This window comes from Marmota monax, unplaced genomic scaffold, assembly GCF_021218885.2.
Source record: "Marmota monax isolate L192 unplaced genomic scaffold, Marmota_monax_Labrador192_F-V1.1 WCK01_AAM20220418_F8-fsc00203, whole genome shotgun sequence".
In the NCBI taxonomy this organism is placed as follows: domain Eukaryota; kingdom Metazoa; phylum Chordata; class Mammalia; order Rodentia; family Sciuridae; genus Marmota; species Marmota monax.
Genome location: NW_026694787.1, coordinates 1,380,677 through 1,399,717, shown reverse-complemented (window position 1 = coordinate 1,399,717; position 19,041 = coordinate 1,380,677). Strand labels below are relative to the sequence as shown.

Sequence of the window (19,041 nt, the reverse complement as noted above, 5' to 3'; positions counted from 1 at the left end):
AAAATATGCTTTGGATAGAATAATTTCATATTATAAGGTTTGATCATCATATAATCAAAATAATAAAATGATAAAAGGGACATATGTGAATTTATTTGAAACTTTATTATATAAATTTTCATTTCTTTTAAAGATTACAAAACCTGTTCTATGACAGGAATACAAGCAATATTGTTCCAGGATTATTCATGGATACATCTGAAAGAGCTTAGATTACACATTAATAGTACGATTTGCAAACTTCCCAGATTAGACTCTTAAGTAAAACAATTTAAAGTATTCAGTGATATTTGATCCTTTACAAGCAATTCATAATTATATGGCAGCAGTGCCAAGCATCTGATGTGATTTAACCACCAATAAAGGGTACAGTATGTAAGAACTTGTGATATGGAAACTTGGGCTTCTGGCATGCCTTTACTAGAGAGAAACTAGTATAAAGTAAGATCATATATAATAGTAGAAAAATATTTGTGATTTTTCTTTTTTAAAAACTGTTGAAGAGATACCCATCCCATTCCCACCCATGGAGAAAAAGGCAAAATAATTACATCCCATAGATGTAGACCTTCCCTTTTGTTTAGGGCAAAAATTAAGATAAACTAATATATGTATATGATTTTAGGAATTACAAACTCATCACCCATAATCACTAAGGATGCTAATGAATGGCAATACCTTGAAGCTTTTTTAAATTAAAAAACAAAGCTTTAGATGGTAAACTACACATATAGACACACAAACCAAAATCTTTATCCTTATGTCCTTGCTTTGTATTTAAAAGTTCTATTTTAAATACTTGTTTGAAAGACTCAGTATACAGTTCAATCAGTACTACAGTGATAATAGGAGTAAAGATGCTCACTTCCATTATATTGAACTAATCTACTTAGAGAGGACTATTATAGCAACTCTCTTTTCATATACATTTACATATACTTTACTCAAAAGGTATGTGCTCTAAAGACATTTTCTTAAGGTTTGCACCTCTGAACTTCTATCTCTAAATTTCTTTTCCACTAGTCTCTATTCAAAATGTCATATACTTTGCTAGTTACGCTGGGAGAAGTCATGGATATTTAAACAGCTTATCATGCAGTTCAAGGTTATATGGCAAAATAATGAGGAAAGTGCCTGAAGAGGTAGGAAGTAGGCTCTCATCCCAACCCTTGGTATGCTCTGTTATTAACAGTTAAAAGACTGGAATCAAAGTGGTAAATGAGATTGATAGTAATACCAGACTTAAGAAAATTAAGTTGACTTAGTTACTATTCTTTGAGAACACTCAGTCACATTGGAACCAGTTACAAGTCACTTGATCACACAGAATGCAGCAGTGTCAAAAATACATAAAGCACATTGTAGATACAAATTCTTCTTGGTATCCATATTTGGGTATCATCATTCTGTAGATTCTTCACTGCAAAAAGTGGTTAAGTGTGGCTCTGTAGAATACCAGTCTCAAGAAAGTGAATTTATTCTTTCGTTAATTGGTCTCCACTAATGGTCACTAGGGGGAGACCAGTAAAATGTAAGCAACCTGGGGCTGAAAGAAGACTATTTTCATTAATTGAAATAAAAATGCTGACTTAAGTCAACTTATCTGTGAATTAAATAAGGCTCAAAGTATACATCCAGTTTAAAATTAGCCACAGGGAATTGAACCTTTCAGGACAGAGAGATCTAAACTGGAACCTTCTGGTTGAAGCACCAAGATCAGCTAAGGAATCCTATGTATTTATGAATCACAGAAAATAGACCTTTTACATTCCTGAGCTATCTGTCTTAATACCTTCTTAAATCTCAAATGCTTAATACCACTATAAGATCTAGTTTACTCTATAAAATATAGTAAAGCCAGCTGAAAAAATGGTAAGTCATTTATCAAGGCCAAGGAGTGTGTACTGCTGGCCTCAATATGATTAAGCACATCTGTGCCAAGGTCCTTAAATCTTGAATGCCAACTCTCATTCTAGACTGGGCCTACCAAGTCGTGTTCCTACCAAACACATTCTATCTTCTCTTGGAGTCTTTGCACTCACCCACCCTCTGTTCAAATCTTGCCTGGGCTGAGGGTACAGGTCACAGCTAAATGAAAAGCCCCATCTCCCCTGATGTATCTGATCCCAACAGCAGTCACTTCTTAAAAAAAGACAGGAAATGCTTGATTCAAAACCACTCACTGGAGTGCAATGCATGTGAAATGGGTAAATTCTACTGCATAGACACCACGCCCTTTCTTCGGATACTCAAAAGTGACTTTTCCCACATGGCAGCCTCACAGCATCTTGATGTTAGGTTCTACCAAAATCACATTTTTGGACTTCTGGGGTTGTAAATGTACTCACATAAAATCTGTTAAAATCAGGGGTCTAATGTATTTAGAAAGAAGATATCACTATAAACCAGGAAGAGATGAAATGATTCATAAAAAGGAAAAATAAAAATGGGCAAAAAACTTACCTTCATTTAATATCATTACTCGAAAGGGAAGATACAAAACGCATGGTAGTGTAATTCATATTTTCCAGTGCATGCTTGGCAATGTTAAATGCAATCCATCATTCTGAATATTATTGTGTATTATAAACTAAGAGGAAGTTTGTAAAAGGTACTGATATCTTTAAGACTGGACTAACAACTCCTGGGAGAAGCTCGAAAAATTGGCAGCAACTTGTAAAGGGCAAAATATTTCAGGGTTCTCAATACCACAACCATAGAGGTCTGGAAGAACTGGGACTTTGAGAAATTAATGAGAAGTTTAACTAAGCACAAGCACTACACTTGGAGCACATTGTTGGCCAAGTCTGCCCAAAGGCAATGAGAACATCAGAACCACAGAGAGAACAATTTAAGTTAATAAACTGCATTTTAGGCAGAAAGCCTTCACTTTTGCTTTTCTCCAATAAACTGACAGTTTGACTAGATAAAGAAGGCAATGATCCTTGAAAGGAAAAAAAAAATCTTTGTATCATATAAAAGTAGATGACTACCTTAAGAATTTTTTTTAATTTGGCTACTGGTCAGGGGATAATATGAAGGAAAGGCAGCATGGTGTTACGAAGAAAAAAAATGAAATGGAGAGAAGAATTCTAGCCTTTGATTTGAGTCACAGGTTCTTTACATGCAATATGATAAAATCTAACCAGGTAACTTATAAGGATTTATATATTTACTTCTAGTTCTAAAAGATGATGGTGGACAATATCTCTAAACAATTAGGGAGTAACATCACTGGCAAAAATCCGAAAATATTTTTTGCTCAGAATTATATTAACAGTTAAAAAGTGACAAGAATTTGGGTTGACCATGGCTTGAAAAACTGAACAGAAAAGGAAAAAAAAAAACAGCTTTCTTTCCAAGCAACAGAAAGCAGCTTTTAATAGTTAGCATCCGTACACTCAAGAGCTTAAAAATTTTTTTATCTAGATCTTCTGATACCCTTCCTCTTTTATATTTTTCATTTAGAAGGTAAACGTACATTTGGTTTCTATGCAACTATCATTTTATGTTGTTTGGTTGGGTTTTATGTTGTTGTGCAAAAAGGAATTTTATAAATTTCCTCTTTGTCTTTAATTGCATATAGGAGAAATTAAGGAATTAAAAGTGGCTTTCAAAACATTTAGATAAAGCACACTCTCTTGGCTGAACATTCTTATGGGAAGATTTCTGATGTAAATGACTTAGATTTCTGAGTACATGACTTAGATCTGTTTGGGCACATTCCTGATGAGGTACGTTAAATCACTTTTTCCTTGCTCTTATGTTTTTTACATTACATATTGATGTATGCTAGGTAGTTTGGCAAAGATATAGGTAATGATGGGTACAGAAGTTTCTTTCATCAAAAAAAATTCACGAAACTAGCAAATTAGATGTAGATAATGAACACTTCAATCTAAGTGGACCCAGGAGCCATCATGAAAGTCGGTCATTTCTGAAATCAAAGGAAGAATTATATAGGTCTAAATCATCAGGAGAGATTCAGAAAACAATTAATATTCACTTGGGTTAACTTAGCCATGATTTCAGGTTAGAACAGATAATGTTTGATCAAGAATGTTTTATTCCCTAAAATAACAAAGTTTTAAGTCCAATTTCATATAGAGGCCTGTGGCCTTTACTACATTCAAATTAGTGTTTAATATAGAGTATTTATTTAAACATGAAATACCCAATAGGACTTCAATTACGGGTTGCTATATTTTCCTTCACCAAACTTTTTACCATGACTCTTGAAGGCCTTTGATGTATATTGGCAAGATCCCAAGTAATATGTCAAATACTAAGTATGTATACTATGTAAGAGTGAAAATGCAAGGATTACTTCCTTAGTTGAAGAAAAAAGAATCCTAAGGAGTTGCAAAGTATATGGACTAACTTCTTAGGTGTACTTGATTTCATGCCCCCCACACGATAACTTTCTGTACCATAACAGCTCTCTAGGTTAGTCTAACAGAGCACCTGACTTTAAGAAACAAACAAATGAACCAGTGAAACAGACATGGGGAAAAGATATGTACATTTTGAAAGTATTACATTCAACAGCTGTTCCACATGTGGCTATTTTTAGGGCTGTCCAACAATACTGTTAATCCAGGTGAACTATTTAATCAGATTTAATAGTCAATTGATTAATAATAGATTCCAAGTTAAACAAGGCATGTATACATTAAAGAAAGTAGTACAGAAATGTACTGTATATGAACTGTTTACAAAAACATACAAAATGTTGGATGGCACAAGGGATACAGTGCTAATATAAACGGATTGTTTAAGCTAAGTGCTTAACATAAACTGTCCATCCCTATAACTAACAAAGAATATTTAAGGGACATGAAATATTTCCTATAAAAATAATGCTATATGGTGTAGAGTACTTTATTCAGTGTATTTTAGGTGGTATTCATATGTTCATTATTTTTCTTGTTGATTCAGTGAATATATCTTCATCATGTTTTCATTTTCATTTCATCCGAAGCTCCAGGAAAATCTAACTTGCTAACAATCATTTAAAGCGAGAAGAGACGAAAGCAGGAGCAGCAGCAGGAGCAGCAGCATTATGGGTACCAGCTGGGACAGTGTGTGCTTGCAGGTGTCTCTCAGATATGTGCTACCTGTCGCCAGAACTTGTGCTATCAGCTTACATCATGGTACCAAATATCTCACTGAGGTCACTTCACAGGGCTGTTGAGGTGATTTTTTTAATACCTCTCCGCTGAGCAAGAGTAGAGCGGCCTACTGGTTCCAAAACTGGTGACTGATTACGGTTTAAAGCAGAATATGTAGCTGCCATGGCACCCTGAGAAAAGAAACGAACGGTAACAAAGTGATATGTACTCAAATATGAAATAAACATTTTCCCCCAGATTTTTTTATATACAAATGTACATAGATTTTATTACTTTCACATGAAAACAGCCACACTGGTCAAATCCTCTGATTTAACTAAAACTCAGACCAATGTGGGAGGTTGGAATTAGATCTGAAAGTATAGGGATGGGTTTAAAACAAGAGGTCCTTATTTTTCTCAGGACTATTCAACTTGTGACTTTGCAATCCTTAATATATTAAAAAAGGAACATCCATAAACTTATCTGTCCTTATTGTTAGTGAATACCTATTTCTGTAGAGTGATAGAAATTTAAAAGTCATCTTAAACTAATTTTATTACTGACATTTTGGCATGCCTTGACTTTTCTAAGTCAGCCATGTAAGAGGACCCCATACTAGAAGGTAAAGGTAAGTTGCTGAGGGTATGAGAGGGCTTCTCAGAGTCTCTTCTGGCCCTGACCCTTCTGGAGGACATACAAAAACACTGACTGAATGGGGCTGCTCACCTTTACTAGATGTGGTGCGTCCTGCCTGTTTAGTTGGTATTGTGGCAGTTGATCCCAATGGACAATCCAAGGATGTCTGAGCACAAGAGCAGCAGTCAATCTCTGATGAGGGTCTACATGAAGCATCTTTGACACCAGGTCCTGTTATGTGAAGAAAAAGAGTAAAATAAGTTGAATGCCCCCTCTCTTATTTTTTTGCTTCTATTTCTGTGGCATGTGATCCTGGTAAAGATTCTTCCTTAGCTTCTATGACACTGTTCTTTCCTGGTAGCAGTCCTTTGGGCTCAAAGCAATTTGGCCAAGATGACAATTTGGAAAAAAAATACTCCAATCTCTCTTTTTTCCTCTCTGAGTAACAATAATTTTGGTGCATAATAAAGGGTCAGTAAACCACATTTTATATATATTTAAGTATTCTGGCTCTTCTCCCCCTCAGATTTTTTGAGCTTCTGACATTTTTGGAGGTTTATTTCTAAATAATATTCAACTACCTAAGACTTTGGTGTTGCTATTGAAAAGCAGAACATAAACATCCATAACAAGAATTCAATTGGAGAGGGCTCAATGCCCCCCTCAAAGATTACAGGAGTCTTTAAAAAATTTTTTTCTACTTCAAAAGCAACTCGCGGGCATTACACATAAACCAGAAAATACAGAGAAATGAAAGAACATAAAGAACACCCATAATTTCACTCTTCCAGAGGCAATCACTGTTAACACTGAGTATATATCCAAACACCTTCCTAGGCATAGAATATAGATTCATGTCACCACCATATGGTTTTACACCTTTTCAAAATGATAACATAATTGTCATTTATAAATGTCAGAGAAGAACTCTGACTCCATGAAGCTTTCAGTTCAGTGAGGGACAGACAAAGCAAACAAGAAGTTCTTTGATGGGAGGGACAAGTAAATACAAGGTGTATCTAGAGGAACATAAATAAAGAGACACCTGACCTCAACTAGATGGGATGGCTTGAAAGTGACCTCTTAAGAGGAAGGTGAAACCTGAAGGATAAGCAGGAGCTGGATTAGAGAAGGGAAGGGGGAAACACAGTATTTCAGGTAGATAGAAGGGAGTGCATTTAGAGAAAAGACCTCAGGTTCAAGAGAACAGGTCATAGTTGAGGAACTGCCTGGAGTGCAATGTGGATGCAGTACAAATTGTCAAGGAGAACGTGGCAGCCAATGAAGTGGGAGAGCTGAGAAGGGATTAGATTAGGAAGGCCTTTGTAAGTTGTATCAGCAAACCTGGATGTATTCTGGAGGTAAGAGGGTAATAAGTTTATAGTTTAGAGAGATCATAATCACTAAGCGTGGAGGAAAATGGATTTGGGGGGCAAGCCTGGAGACTCCATTTTAGAAAATTGACAGCTTCAAGTAGGGATATAAGAGATGGAGAAAAATGGGTGGAATAAGGAAGAGTCTAAAAAAGAAAAAAAGAAAAAGTGAACAAAGTAGCGATCTCTCCTATCTAATTCTGAAAGTGGGCCAAAGTGCTTAAAATGAATAAAATATTGCAAAACTGTCCAGGGCAAAACCAAATTCATAATTTTAATCTAATCCGTGTGCTTGATTTTTGGCCCAAGTCACTTTGAACTTCTCTCTCCGACTGCTACCCCATTCAATGGCCACTCCTCCTCAGCTTTTTCTTTCTCTCCATATTTTCTTGTGGCCCTGAGGATGGAACCCCAGACCTTGTCCATGCTAGGCAAGTGCTCTTCTACTGAGCTACATTTCCAGTCCTGGTTTTCTCTTTAAGTAGTGGCACTCCCTTTAATTCCTTCCTTGGCTTTTTAGTTATCATGGATGATACCAACTCCTAACTTCAAACTTCACCCCAAACTTCTCTTTGAAACCTGCATCCATATGGCCAGTTGCCTATTGGACATACAAGTATTATGTCACATAAGCATTTCAAATTCATTATGTCCAAATCTGTAACCACTGCTCTTCTCAAAGCTTCTTTCATTTTCTACTTTTTGTTGAAAGACCACCCCCCCTGCAATGTTTGCCCAAGGTAGAAATGTGGACTGCAAGCTTGATACCCGCTTCTTTCCTTCTCCCTCTCCCCGCATCCCTTTCAAAGAACTGGGATTGAACTCAGGGACACTTTATTACTAAGCTACCCCCAGCCATTTTTATTTTTTATTTTGAGACAGGGTCTAAGATGCCAAGGTTGGCCTCGAACTTGCAATCTTCCTGCCTCAGCCCCCTGGGTTGCTGGGATCATAGGGGTGTATGACCATGACTGGCCAATATATCCTTTATTTATGTCCAATAAGTTACCAAGTCTATTCTGCATCCTAAATATATTTTCTATTTGGCCCAAATTCCATCACAGATGCTCTAGTTTAGGTCCTCATCATTCATAACCTGAAATATACAAAGTCTTACAAGTAATGTCCGTATTTATTAGGTTAGTAAGTACTGAATGAACTGGTCCTATAGGTAAAAGTGATAACACAGTCCTTGTCTTTTAAATACTCAATAAAGAGTGGCTATGTTCCTGTTCTTCTCAAAGCCACATGTGATACACATGGCACGAAAGGACTGATAATGTTCACATAATGTAACTTGCTCTTAAAGGGACAAACCCAAATTGATAGAGAAAGCCCTCCCTCCTACTTTGTGAGTAATCAGTGTTACATCATGCTTGCAATCACAAGTCTTAACTGTACATATTAGCAAAAGTTACTAGTAATAATGTGGAATTTAAGATAGGCTGTTAGTTGGATACAATTTTTTGTGCTCTATATGTATCTTCATCCTCACCCATATTATTCTCTCCTACCAAAAATCATACTGGAATGAAAGTAAATAAGGAGAAAATTATAGAGATAACCTCAACTGGCCTTGGTTTACTAAAAAAACCAAGAAATGTGTAGCTTCTGATACTTCACTATTTGGGAACATTAATTGATATACTTCTCAATGGATTAAGGAAAATCTGATCACTGCACTACTTAATGTTTTTAACAGTTCCATAAAACCCAGAGTAAGCTCGCAATCCTAAGCAGGAGCCACAAAGGTTTATCAGCTATTTTCTCTTGTGCCCTCTGTAGTATTCCTATCAATTTTGCATTTCTGGCTGCCTCTTAGATTCTGAGCTCCCTGAGATCAGGAATTCTATCTTTTATCTCTACAGCTTTCATTTATTAAGCACACTGTAGGTGCTCATTAAGAGAATTACAAAGGAAACAGGTACCCAGAAAAATGAAACAAAGGCTAATATTTTATTGAAATTTTTTTGTGGTGCTAGGAATTGAACCCAGTGCCTCGTGTGTTAAGCATGTGCTTTACCACCAACGTACACCCCAGTCTAATATTTCATTTTAAATGCAGTGAAAAAACAAATATTAAATGTATATACATTAAACTGGTTAGCTAAGGATTCATGCTTTATCCCAAAAGAACCTATATAAATTTTTGATATGCTTTATTTATTTACACAATCATCTCAACTCAAGCTTCCATCCCTAAGAAAACTCAGCACTTTTACCAATGTTTCTTCATTTCCTTTATGTTTTTCTTATTTTGAAGCGTAAAACTTTACTTTTTTAAAAGAAACAATTTTCTTCCAGTAAACTGAACATAGAGTCAGTGGTATTCTTGGGATGGCAGATCTAGAGAGAAGGGCTTTTCAATTGGCTTCAAGCAGAGGCTATAAAACTATGCTATTGTTTATTGTGAAAAAAGATGAATCCCCTTTCTTCTTTAATTTTTTTGGGTACCGGGGATTGAACTCAGGGGCACTCAACCACTGAGCCACATCCCCAGCCCTATTTTGTATTTTATTTAGGCTGGCTTTGAACTTGCAATCCTCCTACCTCAGCCTCCTGAGTCATTGGGATTACAGGCATTTGCCACCACGCCCAGCTGAGACTCTTTCTTCTTAACATGAATCAAAACTAGAACATGGTGTAATTATTCTAGGGAACAAGGGCTTTGGAATAAGACATTTTATTTAAAGCATCTACATGTTCCTGGTGCGTAATCATAGACGAGTTCACACTAAAACTCTGATCCTTGGTTTTCTTTTGTAAAGGGGATACTATCATCTATTTTACAGAGTTGTTATGAGTATTACATGAGACACTGAGGTGAAATCAAGTGTGATGCACATAGTAGACAAATGAAGACTACACTACCACCATTATTATCCATCAAGCTTGTCAGTAAGAAGTAGCTTTATCTGTAAGGATAATAAGGCCAAACTGACATCTTCTGGGAAAGAAACAAAATAAACGGTCCATTTTGGAGTTCAAGTTATTTGAACTAACATCACTTCAATATACTACTTTGTAAGTTTTTTTCCCCTCAGAACTAGGGACTGAACCCAGGGCCTCATGTATGCTAGGCAAGTACTTTATGACTGAGTTACATCCTCAATACCCTTCAAAAATTTTAGTTAGTATTTTGCTAAAGTGCCCAGGCTGTCCTTGAACTTGCAATCATCCTGCCTCAGCCTCCAAGTTGCTGGAATTACAAGTGTATGTCACTGCACCTGGCTTAAGAAGATATTTTTAACTGAGTATTTCTTCTCACTATGGATTGTGACAAATTATTTTCTCAAGAGCCAAAAGCTTGTAGCAGTGCTGGGCATGTAGCTCAATGGTACAGTGCATATTTATTATGTATAAGGTGATGGATTTGATCCCTAGCACCAAAACCAAAACGGAATAAAAAAGAGCTTGTACAAGGAAGCCAAACTTACCTTTGCTGTATCTGAAACAGAATTCCAGTAACCGCCGCTCAGTGAGAATTTTCCACTACCTATTCGTGCCAATATTTCCTCTGGTGTATCATCAGGACCATTTGCAAATGGAGTGTAACTAGTTTATAATAAAATTAAAATGTTAATGAATAAATTTTTCTTTTTTGGTTGGTAATTTTTATATTCAGTTGAAGTTTCCAAAAGTATTGAGTAATTCAGTTAATATAATACTTTATTAAAACAATGCTCTATGGCCCAAAGTAGTCTAAATATATGGTACTCTAAATATTTTAAGTTAAAATCAACTTAAGACCAAGACATTGATGATACAGCTATAAATGCAGTGTTTTTATTTTATATGTATATAAAAGAAAGCATGATAAAACATGGAAAGATATTATAACATAAGGATTTTAAAAAACCTACATAATTTAAGCAAAATATTGATGAATAAATGGTACACACTCACCCAGTAAGCATTGTATAGAGGAGGACACCAAGACTCCATATATCACAAGCAGCATCATAGCCTTGTCGTTTTAAAACCTGGAAAAAATAAAAGATTAGCATTACCACACTACTGTTTTTTATATATATTTGGATAGACTATGAACTAAATTATATTTTCAAAATCAGTGTATAAGAAAAACTTCAACAGCACACGAATGACAAGGCAACATATTAAATCTATTCTAGAACATTCTACCAACAATTTGTATATATAAATTTAATTTGGTATTTGAATAACATTATTGAGCTGCTGTAGTTACAAAAAGAAATATAAAACAAATTGATCAATTTCTTATTTTAATTTATATTTTGTATAGCACTAGAGAAATATTTACAGACAATACTTTTAATAACACATAACCTAGTACAAATGATATAGTGCAAAATACCACATATATAAAAAATATATGAATAAGTTGATTCACTCAAGCAAATAATCAATAGTGATTATTTAATAATCATTATTATTAGGCATGAGCTATGACAAATAAGAAAAAAGATCAATTTCCTAAAATAATCAAGATATGGCAGGGAAATATATATAGTTAATAATTCAACATGATAAACATCATAACAAAATTATATCTGAAGTTGTATTTCACATGCTAGGCAAGTGCTCTACCATTGAGCATAACCTCAGCCTCAATTTATTATTGATAAGGGGAGGACAGGTTAGAGGGCAGCTACCTTGTGTGCGACCCATAAGTAAGAATTCAGTATGAAAAGGGAGGAGGTAGGGGAAGGGCAGAGGTCATTCAAATGATAGAGAAAAGAGGGCGGAAGAGTCTTAGTGATAGGCAAGAAGTTCTGAGTAGCCAAACTTTAGGTAAAGGATAGTAAAGACCGCAGAGATTTTGTAATATTAAAGAATTTAGATTTTTTTTCTTGTAGGTACTCAGATGTGATTGAAGCATTAAACAGGAAAATAAAGGGTTGGCATTTTACCATAATTATTTGTTCAATAAGTCTTCAATTAACAATGATTAACTATTCTATATTAAACACAACAAGCAACTTTTTACATACTAAAATACATAAGCAAACTCTCTCACAATTACCTCTGGTGCAACAAAGTTTGCAGTATAACAAGGAGTCATGAGAAGACCATTTTCCGCTCTCAGCTGTTTTGCAAAGCCAAAATCACAAATTCGAATAGATTCTGGATTACCAGACTCATCCACATAAAGAATGTTGCTAGGTTTCAAGTCCCTGTGAACCACCTAAATTGAAATACAAATTAAAGAGTTAACATTAATGATTCATTTCTATTATAAAACGTTATTCACAAAATGTGAAGCAATGCATTTAACAAGATGATGAGTCCTGACCTTTAACTTATCCCAACATTATAAAATACTGATAATGTAAGTATAACTCTCTTACATAGACTCCAGGGCAAGGAGGAGGAGGAACAATAATAGTTACTTCTTCCCTCTTTATCCAACTGAGCAATTGGGTTAAGGATAAATACAAATAGAAACAATATCTATCTCCAAGTTATTCACTCATTCCATAATATTTACTGAGTGCCCATCATGTACTAGGGTATTCTATAAGGAACAGTAAACACTGGTGAACAAGAAACTTAAGATCCCAGCTGTTCTGTACTGAAAGCTTGCATGGTAAGTAAGAAGGGCAGAGAACAGACAGGTTGAGTAATGGGATGTAGGTGGAAAGGTCACTTTGAATAGCATTGTAAAAGAAGGTCTCTAGAGGGGATAGCATCTGATCTAAGACCTGAAGAACACAATAAATAAATCATAGTAACAGTGGGATAAAGTCATTCTAAGTAATGGGAATAGTGCATACAAGGTAGGCACATGACAAATATGTACTGACAGCAAAATGGAATAGGCATGTGTTGAGGAATAAAAGGGGAGAAGGGAAAAAATAAACCCTCTTTCAAGTATTGCCTTTTGAAGTGAATATGTCACACAAGCAAAAAGATATATTTTCTTTAGAGTTTTGTATTATTTTCCTCCTCTAGTAACCTACTTGAATACTTCTTTTATCATATGCTTCTCTGACAATTGCTTTTTAGACTTGTGTTTCTCCATCACCAAATTCTAAGTCGATACTCTAATCAATCATCTTAGTTTTAGTTCCTAACATCTAGAGTATTACTTCTCCTTCCTTACTATTTTACTAATTACTGATAAGATACTGGAAAAAGAATATAGAAGACTTAGATGACTGCAAAGTAATGAATTCTCCAGTAAATACTGAGTTCTGTTAATTTAAAGGTTCAATACTAGGCAAATCTTAATTAGCAGTTAGAAAGCTCTAGAAATGACAATTTCCATTTGTTAGCTTCTAAGGGCAAAGATAAAATGAGAATAAAGCTCTGAAAATGAACTCCTAAAAGAAGAACTCTTTTTTTGCATACACGTATCAAAATATGTTGTACACCATAAATATATACCATTTTATTTGTCAATTAAAATGTAAAGAAGAAGCAATCTTTGTTTCCTTTGCTTTCTATCCTTCTTCACTCCTGATTTCCTTTCCTCCCCCTTTCCCTCATTTTCTCCTTTCTTTCTTTCCTTCCCAGAATTCCTGATATTTTTGCTTTTTACTAAAATTTTGCCTACCCAGATCTCCTTTCTTTAAAAAAATATGATGATCTCATTCATCTTTTCTTGGAAAGCATAAGGATTTAGTATAACAAGCTAGGATTTCAAAGTAGTACTTCAAAGTTCAATGGAAAAAGTTTAATGTAGGAAAAACCAGTAGGATAATGAATCTAATTGTAGTTATTTCCTATTACATGCAGAAATTAACTCCCACATTTGTAATTTTAGCTAAAATATTAAGAAAAAGAAAGCATGTGCATGCTCGGGGGTGCGCGCGCGTGCACACACACACACATACACAAACACACATACACACACACACACACACCTATCTCTTAATAAAAACAATGTTAAAAATACATACCCCTTGTGCATGAAGATATTCAACAGTTTTGGTTATAGTAAACAGGACGGCACTGGCCTCTCGTTCAGAGAAAAATTTCTGTCTAAGAATTTTATCCAGCAATTCACCTCCTTTCATAAGTTCTGTTACTACATACACGTATTTCCCATCATCATACACCTGTAAAATCAAGTATCAAAATATAAAACATTATTTGAAGATTTATGTGTATCCCAAAGTTTAACACATTGAAGAGATATACTTTTTTATATTTATTTTTTAGTTGTAGTTGGACACAATACATTTATTTTATTTATTTATTTTTATGTAGTGCTGAGGATGGAACCCAGGGCCTCACACTTGCTAGGCGAGCACTCTACCGCTGAGCCACAACCCCAGCCCCCATTGAAGAGATATTAAAATTCATTTTATATTCAAACAAAATTTTGCTTTTCACAACCAGTGGAAGATATAAAATCTGTAAACAATTTTATATACCTAAAAATATGAAAACAAAAATTGATGAGATTGAATGTCAGAAAAATACCTTGTAATTTTCTTCTGTGAAACTTAAGTCATGGCAATCAAAACAACTATGGGTAGGATATGCAAAGGGGACACTGAACTTATATTCTCAGGGTTTGTTTCTCCTCTTGATCTCTTTCTATCTACTGATGACAGCAGGGACTGGTATCAAAAGTATATACTCCTGTGATTTTCCAATTTCTGCAAAGGCAGAACTTCTATAATTATATACACAGAATGAATGAATTATTCTGGCTTTGATTAAACTGAAAAAAACAAGTTATATGAAACAATTAGGAAGGAAGATTAATTATTAAAGATAAATTCCATCCAACCACAAAGAAGTGAACTCTTAACACAGAAATAGAAAGCTCACTGGAATTTTGTATTTATACCCCAGACAATCCCTAACTGAAATAATCCCTTTATTAAACTTAAGTTCTTTTTATTTCCTTCTCACTATATTGTTACTGGAAAACTTTAGGTAGCTCCATAAGCAGTACTAGATACTATATGGGTGCTAGGGCCTCAAGCACAGAGAAAATGAAGTTAAATATCTGCCCTCAAGTTTTCGTACTCTATATGGAGAAACAGACATATAAATAGGAGTAAAACTGTGCTGGAGATGCTGTAATAAAAGTTTGAGTAAAGGGGCTGGGGTTGTGAGTTAGCGGTAGAGTGCTCGCCTAGCATGTGTGGGGCCCTGGGTTCGATCCTCACACCACATAAAAATAAAATAAAGGTATTGTGTCCAAATACAAAAAAAAAAGTCTGAGTAAAATTTTAGCACATATATATATATATATATATATATATATATAGAGAGAGAGAGAGAGAGAGAGAGAGAGAGAGAGAGAGCACGCGCGCGCGCGCGCGCGCGCGCGCCAGCTAGCTTAGGGAGTTTCCAAGGCTAGGCTGAGAGAAAGTATTTCTAGATTTCCTTTTTAATTTTCTTGATTGCATTCTTGGAGATTATGTTTAGAGTCACTGTTCAGCTTCACACTTTGATGTGATTTAGTAAACATTTTTCTTCCAACAACAAGCAGAAATAAATCAATCTGATTAAATTGGAGTTTTTATAACACCCAGATATAGCCTTTGGGCCTATGTGAGCACCAGCAATAAGAGAGTGAGCTAAATGCTACCTGGGCAGTGCACGCCCTTTGCCGATACTGTTATAATATAAGCCATAGGAGATAAAGTAAGCAGGGTAACATGACAGCTAGGAAAGGATACCTCATTTGTCCTAAGGGTGGTGATGTACAGGGCAGACTTCCTGGATGAAGCAGTACTTTAGCACTGTCTTAAATGTGTGGTAGTTAGCCAAGCAAAGGAGGGGAATAGTGTTCCCAACTGAGGGAACCATAAATTCAAAGACAGAGGAATATGAGAAAAAGAGGCATGCTCAAAAAAATATATAGGGGCTGGGGATGTGGCTCAAGCGGTAGCGCGCTCGCCTGGCATGCATGCGGCTCGGGTTCGATCCTCAGCACCACATACAAAGATGTTGTGTCTGCCGAGAATTAAAATAAACATTAAAAAAAAATTCTCTCTCTCTCTTAAAAAAAAAAATACATATACATATATATACACACACACACAATATAGCATGGTTGGAGCATAGGGGGAAGTGTGACAACTGCTATAGAGGAAGGCAGGGGCTTGAAGGGCTGGGGAGTATGAATATAAATTGCAGAAAGGGAAGTAATATAGGTAGATAAGTGCATTTAGCTCTCTGGCAGTATTGTGTTAAACAGTTTGGGGAGTCTGCAGAGACTTGTCAATCCTGAATGTTAATTAATAGCAACATTAATATTGGACATTTATGTATATGTTCAAGCAAATACAGATACTAAAAAGAATGTTAAAATATTTTTCTTCTTATGACAAAAATAGAAAAGTATAGAAAATTTTTTTCTTTAGAAATGGAATTATGCTGCATATGTTGTACTCAAATCTACTTTTTAAATTTACTATATGGAGGCCTTTGTCTACCACATGATATTTTAAAATATGCCAAATGAGAGTTAGACAACTGAATCAAGTGATCCTTATTAATATACTTACATCCTTTAGAGTAATGATATTTGGATGCTGTCCATAACGAAGAAGGATCTCAATTTCTTCTGTTGGGTCTCTCTTGCTTTTATCAATAATCTAAAAGACAAATATTTATCACAAAATCTCATGAACATAAACTTTGAATGTTTGTAACCACAGACCTTAGGTATCATCTCTGTGTGTGTGTACACACGCGCATGCATGCGTGTGATGTGTATATGCCATTTATCATTAGGTGTGTTCAACTACCTGGCTAGACTGTTTAATTAGAAAGGTAGTCTTGATATAGATGGCAAGATTGTAAATGCTAACCCATGAGTCACATTCCCACCAATCTCTCCAGTGTAAATTTGTAGTAAGTTTAGGACTTACTAAAAACTGAAAAGCCTCAAGAAAAGATTCAAAAATACAGTTAACATATCTTTTCTTCTACCCTTGAACATCTTAAACTTTTGGGAATTCAGTTAATTTCTAGCCCTCTACCAATACAGATAATTAAGAGCTGGATGTATCTATAACACCACCACCAGCATCTGTTTATTGAACTAACATCATTTCTTTTAATACAGTTCTTTAATGAAATATCCCATTAGTTGTAAGCTACTTATAAAAATTAAGAGTTAAGTAGAACAAGCTTATTTTTGTAGCTAAATAGAACACTATGCAGAAAACCACACCTAGAATTTTACTTGTTTAGAATTAAGTTTAATTATTATAATAAAGCTCTTAAAATACTAACATAGCTTTCTAATCCTTGTATGTCAGCTGCTTCTTAAAACATTTCTCATAATGTTTTCATCTGTTAAAGTAATAAACTTGTCTTTTTAAAAAGACAAGTTTGGTTTCAATTCTGAAACAAATTTTGTGGCTTTCATATATTCAATTTTAAAACAGGTCAGTAGTAAATGTATTCAGTAAATACCCAATCACTCCAGCAACTTAGGAAAGAATGTAAATCAGTATTGAGTCCAATCTTTCTGAAATAGATTTAGTTGTAAAACAAAATACCCTATTTGGAGAACAGGGAAGACAATTCCACACCATCATTGAAACCAACTGCAAATGATAGTGTGGAATTAGGCAAATGGATAATTAAGAAGGTATACGAAATAGGCATGTTAAGTGAAGAGGCTCTTGGAAACCAGAACACATTGACAAGTGTCATTTTAACAACATAATCTGATCTGCTAATCTGAGCCCAGTTTACATCATACTTGTGCTTGTGGACCTCAGATTGGTAGTATTACAGTCATGTTGGGATTGAATTTATGAATTTAACTTAAGTCACAGGAATCTACAAATAGCTTGGAGAAAACTTCAAGGTTTTGAGCATACTGCTCCTGGTTTCTGCAATTCAAAGGGTGCCTCAGTCCATTTTTGTTTTTTTTCTGATGTGTTTAGGGTGGCAAGACATATCCTTAAGCTGTACATCAAGTGTATTATTCTTTATTTCTCCTTTTATGCAAACAACTTAAAAATTTCTATGTATTCTAGATTCTAATGAGAGCAATAGTAAGAAAATATGTTGTTATTTCTATGGTTCATCTTTATATCTGACAGAAAGCCTTATGGACACCGATGACTTTTTAAAGTATTTAGATCCAAGTTTGAAATAGTAATAACAATATTACTCTCTCAATAACTAAACATATTCTCATATTTATAAACTAGTACTAAGATTCAAGAAAAGTTGGAAGCTTTAGATATTAATTGAATTGCTTGAAAGGGAGAGCAGACATTACAATTCTGAGATGTGAAAAGGCAGGTACTTTGAATATAGTATTTGTTCATTCATAACTCAGATTTGAAAAATCAAACTTCATCACAGAACTAGGTGTCTTAGAAAATTCTGTCTTAGTACACTTGATGAAATGAAAATTGCTAATGATCATAAATTGTATGACCATGGCTCTTATTCTTTTGAGTCACAGATCCCTTTAGATGTAAAGACATTATGAAGGTTTTTGCCAGAAAAATGTAAACATACAAAATTTGGCACACAATTTTGGGGAATTCTCTGATACCCTGATGATAAAATGGGGACTTCTGAGAGTAAAAGGAATACTATTAAGAGTGAGAGGTACAAATTTGTATTACCCTGGGCTAACTGGATTATGAATATCTTATTTTTAGCCTCAGGGGAATTAATGGTTCCAGATTAAGATCTTTGAACACCACTAGCCCAGATATTCAAATTTATCTTAACTTTTTATAACAAAAGGTACTTTTACCAAAGAGTGTACTTTTTAACTGGTACTGAGAAGTATAAGAATGAACTTAAAGAGCCACAGTTTAAATCTAAATATACTTACCTTCACTGCAAACTCCATATTTGTGGCTTTATGTATACATCTCTTGCAAACAGAGTATGAGCCAACTCCAATATCTTCTTTTACTTCATATCCATCAGTAAACTGAATACTGTTCCTGTGCAACTGCTACGAACACAATTATTAACTGATGAAGAGT

General features: G+C 34.8%; 1 protein-coding gene across 8 annotated transcripts in view; it reads right to left on the bottom strand.

The window, feature by feature from the left end:
- Positions 1-86: 86 nt before the first annotated feature.
- Positions 87-19,041, bottom strand: part of Rps6ka3 (ribosomal protein S6 kinase A3) — a 122,359-nt gene continuing 103,404 nt past the window's right edge. For 7 of the 8 annotated variants that reach the window (XM_046425828.2, XM_046425821.2, XM_046425825.2 and 4 more), the window contains 8 exons: positions 18,885-19,010; positions 16,579-16,668; positions 14,008-14,166; positions 12,129-12,290; positions 11,030-11,106; positions 10,561-10,678; positions 5,841-5,981; positions 87-5,302 (listed from right to left, as the gene is read on the bottom strand). In XM_046425828.2, the coding sequence (XP_046281784.1) occupies positions 5,180-5,302; positions 5,841-5,981; positions 10,561-10,678; positions 11,030-11,106; positions 12,129-12,290; positions 14,008-14,166; positions 16,579-16,668; positions 18,885-19,010 (996 nt within the window). In that variant the 3' untranslated portion in view covers positions 87-5,179. The remainder of the gene's footprint in view (positions 5,303-5,840; positions 5,982-10,560; positions 10,679-11,029; positions 11,107-12,128; positions 12,291-14,007; positions 14,167-16,578; positions 16,669-18,884; positions 19,011-19,041) is intronic. The other variant, XM_046425822.2, reaches the window with a different exon arrangement.